The sequence below is a fragment of the Pocillopora verrucosa genome, chromosome 14, assembly GCF_036669915.1.
Source record: "Pocillopora verrucosa isolate sample1 chromosome 14, ASM3666991v2, whole genome shotgun sequence".
In the NCBI taxonomy this organism is placed as follows: Eukaryota; Metazoa; Cnidaria; class Anthozoa; order Scleractinia; family Pocilloporidae; genus Pocillopora; species Pocillopora verrucosa.
The window spans coordinates 17,648,831-17,658,830 of record NC_089325.1 but is presented as its reverse complement, the minus strand read 5'-3'; the positions used below and the strand labels follow the sequence as shown (position 1 = coordinate 17,658,830).

Genomic DNA, 10,000 nt, shown 5'->3' with positions numbered 1-10,000 from the left:
TACCTGCAGCCTTATGAGGACTGATTCCCTTTATAATCTGAAGCACCTGAGCATCGGTTATGTCTGGAACAGAGAAAACCACATCCGGATCTTTGCGAGACTCAACAAAGTTTACCAACTTGGACAAGTCTGATGGTGTATTACCGAGTCTGGATCTCAGATTAGCCGCGATTGAGGAAAAATATGAATTAAACTGTTCCGCAATTTCTGTAGCATTTTCAACAGCCTTACCATCCAACTGTAGCTGACTAATCCCTTTATTCATCTTTCCGGATCCTGTCAATGCTTTGATCGTATTCCACGTTGCTTTAGGGTTGTTTCGATTTTCTTCGAATGCATTCTTGTAAAACTCACGCTTTGCTGAGCGCAAGGCAAAAACAGCCTTGTTTCTCGCCTCTCGATAATTTGCCCAGTCAGAACTATTGTCCGATTGCCTAGCCACCTTCAAAAAGTGATCATGAGAGTGCAATTTTTTAATAACTGCATTGTTCATCCAGGGGGGCTGAGTGGTGTGTTTGATTCTCTTTTCACGCCAAGGACAATGATCATCGAGGGCGGAATTAAACATCTTCTCCCAAGCATAAACAACATCATCAATATCTTCGAACACAAACGCCGTCTCCCATGGGGTCTGCTCTAGTGTTCGCTTGAATTGATCCTCATTAAAAGATTTCATGTCACGGTACTTGATTGGAGAAGATTGTCTGTTTAGATTCCCGCGTGCATACTTGCGGACTACAAAGACTGGTAGATGATCTGCTGTGGTTGATTACTGTACACATGATCAAGACAGGTTTTGCTTACGGGGCGGGTTATAAAATCGACCAACTGTTTAAAGTTCATACCACGCAACCCTTTGGCGAGTCTATGCTTATCATAATTCTTCCTATCCTTATAATCAATGTTTATGTCAGAAACAATGATAGTTTCTTTGTTTAACAAATGAACCCTCTCAATGAGCTCTTCGATTTTAATGTCATCATCCTTTTTGGAGGACGGTGGTCGGTAAAAACTTCCAAGAATAATACTCCTGATTCCAAAATGGCGGCGGCCGATGAGAGTCTGGATCGAATAGCATGAAAACGAGGCATCAAGGGCCAAGTCTCTTGTTTACGTATGTAAATTAATGGCAAAGAAAAAGCGCATCATGCCGCAAAATTGCTGTGTCCCTGGCTGCACTAAGAAAGTTTACGAAGAAGATGGTATTAAGATCTCTTACCACAAGTTTCCTGAAAATAGAGATTTATTTATGAAGTGGATCGTTGCCATTCGAAGAGATGAGGGTAAAGATTTCAAGGTGACAGAACACACGAGAGTTTGCTCGCGACATTTCAAATCGTCAGATTATCTACCGTCACTCACAGGCCGTAAAAAGAGTTTGAAATCCATGGCAGTCCCATCTTTGTTTCCTTGGAAGCAGGGTTCGCCGATCAAGTGAAAATCACCGAGGAAAAGAACTCTGATTTTGAAAAAAACTGCAACAAAATCACAGGAGACGACAATTGCGCCAGCACGAGTCGACAACTGTTCCATGTGCGATCTAGTGACATTTCAAGAATCTCGCGCTTCCTCCCCGTCAACACTAGCAGATTCGGCAAGCACCACAGTAGAAGAACCAGCTGAGGATCTGGAAGCTCTTATTTGCGAACTTAAACTTGAAAATGAACGGCTTGTCGGGGAAATCCGTAAAATCACTATTTCAAATAACAATTTCCAGTCGGAAGTAGAGGGACTTAAACGCCGGAACGATTCCTTGCAGTCAAGAGTGTTCTGCATTGAGAAATTTTTGCCCTCGGAGAAGGATGTCGCTTTTTATATGGGGTTCCAAACAAAAATGTCTTAGAAAGTGTTTTCGCGTTTTTAGATCCTGGTAAGAAAGGGGAAAATATAAATTACTGGCACTCGGATTCACCATGTGATGTCCCCTCCCCACCCTGTCAGAGGGATGAGGAAGATATTCCCAAGCAGGGTAGGCCACGCCAATTGAGCCCAAAGGAAGAATTCCTTTTGACCCTTTGCAGACTAAGGCAGGGGTTCAAGGAGAAGCATTTAAGCCACTTGTATGGAGTCTCACAGACAACAGTAAGCAGAATAATAATTTCATGGATAAATTTTATGTTCTTAAAATTCAGTGTAATTCCAGTGTGGCCATCAAGAGCAAAAGTGGATTTGTGCATGCCTGCTGACTTTAAAGACAAATAACCCTCAACTAGGGTCGTTATTGACTGTACTGAGGTACGATGCCAGATGCCCAAGAGTCTACGCCTTAACAGTGAACTTTTTAGTTCTTACAAAAACCACACAACTCTTAAAGGTTTGATTCGCCTTTGTCACGGCCCGCCATCTTGGATTACGTCATTGAATATTGTACATGAGGTCGAGGCCACGCGTGGTAAGTTCACAAACAAAATGGCGACTAGTAGCGATAGCGTTGAACTCGAATTTTGGCACAAAAATATAACAAAAATACCCAAAGTTACAAACTCTTTTGTTGAGGATTTTGCTGAGAAGAACCTACCGATCAAAGCCACTGTAACAAGAGGATATAAATTCTTTCACGAAGAATATATTCACGATATTGAAGGTGAGCCTCGTTGACCTCGTGGTAGCTTTCTTTGTTTGACTGTCTTTCCAATATTTTGTTTCTGTGCTCAGTGTTTTGAGTTTTAACTCTTTTTTCTCGGTTTTTAACAGTAAAACTTTGCAAGGAAGAGGATTCAGGAGTAGTGGCTCGGGCTAAATGCTTCAGAAGTATGAAAAAGAACGAAGATCCTCACAAGTTGTCTGTTGTGTTCGAGAGCTCCTCTATTGAGGCTAGCATCAACAAGTATATGTGTAGTTGTGCTGCTGGACAAGGTCTTTGCCATCATGTTCTTGGATTGCTCTATACTCTTGCCCATTTCCAGCTATTAGGCTTAAAAAGTGTCCCGCCAATGGTTTCTAAAACATCAAAGGCACAGGTAAAATTTAATAATAATAATAATAGATTTGATGATAAACAATAAGAAAAAACAGTCATTAATGTATAGAGATTTGACTGTATCTTACCAATATTTTTCCTTAAAAACTCCTTTTAATCACACTGCTGTTTTTAAACATAACACAATAAGCAATTTTGAATTCATATAGTATATTTGTATATTATCTTTTTGCAGAGATGGCATATCCCCAGTCGTAAAGAGGGCATTAAAGCAAGGCCAGTGACAGATTTGATTATACAAAAGTCAAAGCCAAAAGATAAATTGCATGAACCTAAAAAGAAGAGAAAGGTGTGTGGTGTGGCAAGCACGATCTACAAACCCTTCCAGCAATCATTAAGTAGCCTTGACTTGACTAGTGTGCTGTCGCCACAGTTTGAAAATCTCAACAATCAACCTGGATTTATGAGAATATGGGAAGATGAACAAAGTGAGCCTCCAATTTTAGTAGACTCGGCCTTTGGAAAGGTGCCAAAAGGCTGTGTCATAAGCTATCAACAGCCATTGAAAGTTAAGAGCAATATTAACATACAGCTACCTGCATTCAACTTTCCATCTTTAAGCTATCCAGATACAGTGCTCAATGAAAAACAAGACCTTTTCTTCAGCTCCCTTGCAATATCAGGTCAACAGTCTATTGACTTTGAAATGGAGACAAGGGAACAGTCAACTACAACAGCATGGCATGAACTAAGGAAGTTTAGGCTTACAGCTTCAAATTTCAAAGATATATGCTCAAGAAGAAAAGACCATGAAATCCTTTCTACGCGTTTACTAAAGGGAAAAGTAATCCAAACTGCAGCCATGAAATATGGGATACAAAATGAGGGGGTAGCTGCTGATATGTACAAAACACAGTTTGGCAGAGACACTCACCTAGTAGGTTTTCTTATAAACCCATGTCTCCCACACCTAGGCTGTAGCCCAGACAGAAGAGTGTTTGACGACACTGAACAACATCCATGGGGCCTGATAGAAATAAAGTGCTCTCCAGCAAGTCATCTGGATAACCTTCAGTATTTAAAGTTTAATGAACGAAATGGGTCATATTCATTGAAGAAGACACACAAGTATTATTATCAAGTTATGGGATGCCTTGGTTTAACAGGAAGTCAGTGGTGCGATTTCTTTGTTTACTGCAAGGACGAATTTCACTGTGAACGAGTATATTTTGATGAACTTCTCTTTTCTGAGTTGGGTGTATTTCAAGCCATTTAATAGTTTTTTACTGTTATTAAACAGAACATTCTGTACAAACATGATAAATAAAAATACATGAATGACTTCAACAGGTTTTGTATTTAAACCCCAAAAGGGCATTTTTATAATATTTGGCAATAATGAAATTTGTGAATAAATGTAAAGTTATTAAATTCATAATTTTTTTTTCCAAAAAGCTAGTTTGAAAGCTTGCATTGAATCTGTAAAACAAAAATAGTACTAACAATATAATTTTTACTGATTTTACTGTTTATTTTAATGCCTAACCAATATGCCATGTACATACGAAAAGGGTGCCCCTAGGGGATAGGGCCACCCTACTATTCACCCTTCCACATCACATGTTAACAGATGGCATAGTTCTTACCTAGGTTGGACCTAATACGTAGTGTACCCTCACTCAATGTCAACTAACTCTTAGTTGTTAAAAGTTGTTAGTACTATTTGTATTACAGATCCTTACATACTTTACTTTAAATGATGCTTACTCTTCCATCTATTTTACAACAATTGTATACATATTTAGATATATTGCTTTTCATGCAACAAAGGCCCCTGGAAATTGGTAATAAGACATGCCACTGTCCATATTTGATTAATGCTGCCAGCTACTGTAAGAGGTATAACTTTATCAAAATAGTGAAACTCTTTCACCCTTCTTATGGCCCTTTCCACATGGACTCTTAAATTATGTATCTGTTTACTGGTTGAAAGTTCTTTCTTTGAAAATTGACCCTTACTTGACAAAAAGGCAGGCATTGCTACTCCACAACCTATTGGCTTTAATAGATCCTCTATAGTAAATCCTTTATCAGCCATTATTTGATCACCTGGCTCAAGTAAATTCAACAAACCTGATTGCTTAACAAGCTCCTTGTCAGAAATACTTCCTTCAAAAAGAGAACTTACATGAATAATTTCCCCAGATGGAGATATTACAACATTGCCTTTGTAAGTTGTGTGGCTCTTATATGATGAATAGCAATTGCTATTCAAAACCATACTAGATGGTGCTTGTACCTTGATCTCTGAGGCATCAATAATACCACGGCATTTAGGATATAACAATTTAAAACACTTAGGCATATGTTTGTCAATTTTTGCCCGAGAGGGCCATATAGGAATGGTTCCCAAAACAAAATAGAGAAAGTTAACCCAAGAAATAAAAACTCTACTCACAGTTGAAATAGAAATATCAAATTCACTGGCTAGTTTCTCATTAAAAGTACCCAGCCTCAGCTTAGTAATGCATAAATAAAACTGATCAAATAAGCTAAGTTTGCATGTCTTGAGAGTGTCTCTCATGTTACTTATATCTTTCCCACTTTTTGCTCGTGCTCTCTGTACTTGGGACCATGAAAACATACTTTCAGCTGTGGGTCTAAGGGCATTGAAGGTACTCACAAAAATAGCAAATGACGAAAAGCCAGTATGGAATCTAACGCGTTTGTCTGACATCCCTTTCAGTTGTCTGTAAAAAGATTGTTTTGAAAGCAGCTGTTCTAATTGTTCGATACGAGCTTGCGCTGCCTCAAGTAGCTCTTCTACAGGCTTTTCGGGTTCAGTAAATAAATAATCATGTAGGTTGACAGTAGGTGTTATGATTGTGGTGTCAGTAGTTACGGTGGAGTCCTCCATGTGGCTGCTAGTATCGATGACATTTTCGTCTACGCTTGAATCTTCGATGGGCCCAATTTCGACTGTGGGAATGTAGAAAATAACATGTTTAGAAATATTTAGGGCGGGCCTAAAGTACGATTTCATAAAAAATAAATACCTGTAGAGGAGATTGGCTGTATATTATCCACGACATCAATCTCGGTTGTGTTAGTACGTGTTGTGCATTCGCGTTTCGTTGGTGACTTTCGTTTCTTTGATAAAGTTGTCCATTCAAAAACGGATGGTACAGCACCATTAACGAGTACACTTTTTCCTGTTAGCGTTTTTTTTATATCTGTGGGTTTAAAATGATCAGAGCAAACTCTTGTACTGTTGGTTATCTGAAAGATATCGGAAAAAATATAAGGTTTGCTATATAAACAACGCTGAAACGACGCTAAACTGAACTATGATATATAAAAGGCCATTTACCTTGAAGGACCGGCCGACATCACGCTTAATTTTTATAATCCACTGTCTTCTTAAGTCTTTGTCTTTCGGGAATTGATGAAAGGTTATATTAGACTGCACTTTTGATCTATTGTTATTGCACTTAGGAACACAACAGTGATCTTTGTTCCGCATGATCGCTCGAGTGTTCAGTGTGTCAAGAACCACGCGTGACCTCGTTTTCATGCCAAAAAGCATTACGTCATTTTCAAGATGGCGATACCGTGACAAAGGCGAATTGGCATCTCACCAGGAGGTGCTATTACCTTCATCAGCCAGCTATACACTGGTCATATTTCTGACAGGGAAATTGTTACAAGATCAGGATTTCTGAATCTGCCTTTTAATAGGGGAGATTCTGTCATGGCCGATAAAGGCTTTACTATTCAGGACCTTCTACCCCTTGGAGTGTCCCTAAATATTCCATCTTTTTTGGGAAGCAAGGGTCAAATGAGCGCAGCAGAAGTTGTTGAGACACAGTCGATCGCTTCTGTTTGGATTCATGTTGAAAGGGCAATAAATAAAATTAAAAATTTTCATATATGGGATAGTGTAGTACCGTTCACCCTGTTTGGGGTTGTAAACCAAATGTGGGCGGTATGTGCCATGCTATGCAATTTTCAGAACAGTATCATAAGTGCATAACTTGTTTTGATAGCAAAATATTTATGTTTGAGGGAAAACTGAAAAAGGCCCTGGTGTTGAAATCTCTTGGCAAATGATTTTTTAAATTCAATTCTTATCCTTTTAGTTTTTATTTTGTATGTAAAATTTTTAAGAAGTAAGTTGTAAAATAACTTTTTGGGCTAATTAACAGCACGATATTTGTTGAAATTGTGCATTGCCATGTGATGTAGACACCGTAGAGACTTGCGCTATGATTACAAAATTGCAATCCAATATATAGTAATTTTGCAAATATTTTTCTATTCAATAGTCTCAACTGACACTGAAATATTTGCCAGTATTTTTTATTATTACAATAAATTATGATAAAAGGCCAGTTGTCTTTGTCAGGGTATTTGGTTTCTATAAAAAAAAAAAAGAAAAAGAAAAAAAACTACAGTTGGCTCCCGATTACTTGAACCCTCAGGGAAATAGCAATGATTTGAGTTATCGAGGGTAAAAATCATATAGAAAATGACCTGAAGGAAAATGTAAATTACTTCGAGTTAGCGGTAAGTTAGAGAGGGTTCGTCAATTATCTGAGTCAAATGCAGTCTTGATTTCTTTACACATTTATGATCACAACTAACTTCATATGAATAGATCATGAGTATTCATTAGACAATAAAATTTGTAACATACTGCTTTGTATTTTTTGGCTATGTTTTACAGAGCAGCAACTGGAAGAAAGTGCTTGAAATAATAGTCACATAGTTTTCCACATAAGTTGTTCCAGTGCTCCTGATCAAACTTGATCCTCTCCACACTTAGTCCTTTACTAGTGTAAACAATAAAGTCACACCATGGTACCCCTGATAGGCCCATAAGTCCTTGCACCTGATCGTAGTAAACATGGCTTCTTTTTAAAGATGGCTTCCCATTTTTGTTTTCCATAAAGAAGCCAGGGTCATCACAAGCCTCGAGGGGAGTCACATGGAATTTCGACGATGGGCATTTTACCTCACCAAGCCCAAACCTGTCTTTGCAGCTCAAGTCCATGATTTTGGCCTCTGGGGAACATCCTAAAATTGGAACCTTCGGAGAAACAAACAGTCCACTCTTTAACACTTTTACAGGTTTTCCCATTTTCCTCATATGTTTCTCATATTCCTTCAGTGCCACCGGCTCATACTTTTTGCCATGTTCTACAGCAGCTGAAGAAAATGTCTTCTGTGCTAAAAGATCTTCCACAAATTTGGTGTGGTTCCTCTGTCTTCGAGAAATTTTTCCAAAATTAGAGGCAGTGAATCTCAATTTTCTTTCTCGCATCCATTCCTCACAACTTGCTTGCTCTCTGGTTTTCTCTTCCATTTTGTTTGCCTCTATAACACCAACAGTCAAGCTCTTCAGCAGTTCCATTTCTTTAACAGTGAGGTTGTCAGGGGTCTGAAATGATCCGCAGAAATCATCCAATGGGAACGAAGGGTAGACCGGGAATTCATTTGCTGTGCAGTGTTCTGTACAGTCAAATCCATCAAACAAGGTTACAAATGTGAAGTTCGATTCAGTAAAGGAAAGCTGATACGATCCAAATGACCCAACTGGGCATTGCCCAAAACGAGTGTCAACAACAGGTGATGTATCAATACTCGAGGGATCAACCACTTGAGTTATGCCAAGCGTTGAGCTATGCTGCTCAAGAGAATGTAGTAATTGTTCAAGCTTCCTCTTCTGATCACTTTCTCCCTTTCTTGCTTCTGTCAGAAGACAAGTTACTCCTGTTTTTTTGACACGTTCAGCATTATTTGCAGGATTTGAAACAACCACATCCATGACAGGCTGGGAGCGGATACCTTCTAGTCTTGATTTGTGCCAATTTTGCAAAGCTGATGTGCATGCACTGGTTGGATTTTCATCCTCCTCATCCTTCAAATCTTGCACATCTTTGCAATTATAAATAGTGTATTTGCAAACTTTTATCATTAAAGCCAGAATGTGATTGCAAAAACCAGATTTACCTGCAGCACAACTTGGCCCACAGTAGGCATACTCCACATTTCCTGTCACCATACAGAGTGCTAGTTTTAAGTTGTGCGGTGCTTCATTGACCTTGAAACTATGAAAACACTTAGCACGGAAGTAAAAATACCTGATCAGAGTGCGTTTGTATTTCATGCAAATACTCATCAGCCAGAAACTGCTTGGCTTTTTGTAATCCTGTGGGCAGCGAATGATGCTCACCATGTCGATGCTTTTTTCCAGAATCACTTATATGTTTCTCTAATTCTGCACGAGTAAACATCGGGCCTTTGGCAAGGGATGTACCCCATCCGTTCGCAGGAAAAGCGATGTTCTTTGTGTTGTCCGGGTCCGGCGGAGTCGACAAGTCGGAATCGGCGGATTCGGCTCTTTGGTCCTCAGTACAGACTCTGTTACGATTCTGTTTACGCCTTGTGTAGATAAAGTTTTCATCCAGATCCACAAGGAGATGAGCAACATTTGCTTGGAGGTAGTCGTTGACTCTGTAAAGGAATGAATCCAGTAAGATTCAAGGCCATAGCAACCACAGCAATGATTTGAAGTCAACATAAACACGTATCTTACCGCTTGCAAAGTTGCGCTTTGGTCGATAATGCTTTACAGCTATCCCCGCAACATTTCAACCAAAACTTCAGCTCAGAATTTTTTAAACGATTCGGATCTCTTCCGTTTAATGAACTTCCCGGAATATCGTCTTCAGTTAAAAACGGAGGACCGTACACAAGAGTGTTTGCAAGAGACGCCATCTTCTGTTGTCTTTGGCGTTGGCCCTCGATGCCTTGCTTTCGTGTCAACTCGGCCCAGACCATCTGCAGTGGCTGCCATTTTGGAATGAAGCGTATAGATCGCTTCGATTTATAAGGACACACTTCTAGCCAAATTGCCTCCACATCCGCGCTTTCCAAGTCAGTTCTCCGATTTGCAGTAAGATCCCAACTAATAAAAGCCATAATACCGCCACCATTTGTCTTTCTGTCCCTTCGGTGAATTATGAACCCCGGGATTGCGTAGCAAGTGTCCGGATCGTCGGGCTTGAGAAATGTCTC

At 39.4% G+C, this 10,000-nt stretch overlaps 2 protein-coding genes and 1 pseudogene across 2 annotated transcripts; 1 reads left to right on the top strand and 2 right to left on the bottom strand.

Moving 5' to 3' along the window:
• Window positions 1–10,000, bottom strand: part of LOC131787665 (calponin homology domain-containing protein DDB_G0272472-like) — a 13,637-nt pseudogene that overhangs the window by 2,682 nt on the left and 955 nt on the right.
• Window positions 2,350–4,196, top strand: LOC131794327 (uncharacterized). Its single transcript, XM_059111845.2, has 3 exons — window positions 2,350–2,584; window positions 2,695–2,960; window positions 3,156–4,196. Exons 1-3 carry the CDS (start codon window positions 2,410–2,412, stop codon window positions 4,194–4,196), a joined length of 1,482 nt encoding a protein of 493 aa, XP_058967828.2. The 5' UTR covers window positions 2,350–2,409.
• Window positions 4,184–6,546, bottom strand: LOC131799675 (uncharacterized). The gene is made up of 3 exons (XM_059117371.2): window positions 6,291–6,546; window positions 5,977–6,199; window positions 4,184–5,899 (listed from the first exon to the last, which is right to left on the bottom strand). Exons 1-3 carry the CDS (start codon window positions 6,504–6,506, stop codon window positions 4,722–4,724), a joined length of 1,617 nt encoding a protein of 538 aa, XP_058973354.1. The 5' UTR covers window positions 6,507–6,546; the 3' UTR covers window positions 4,184–4,721.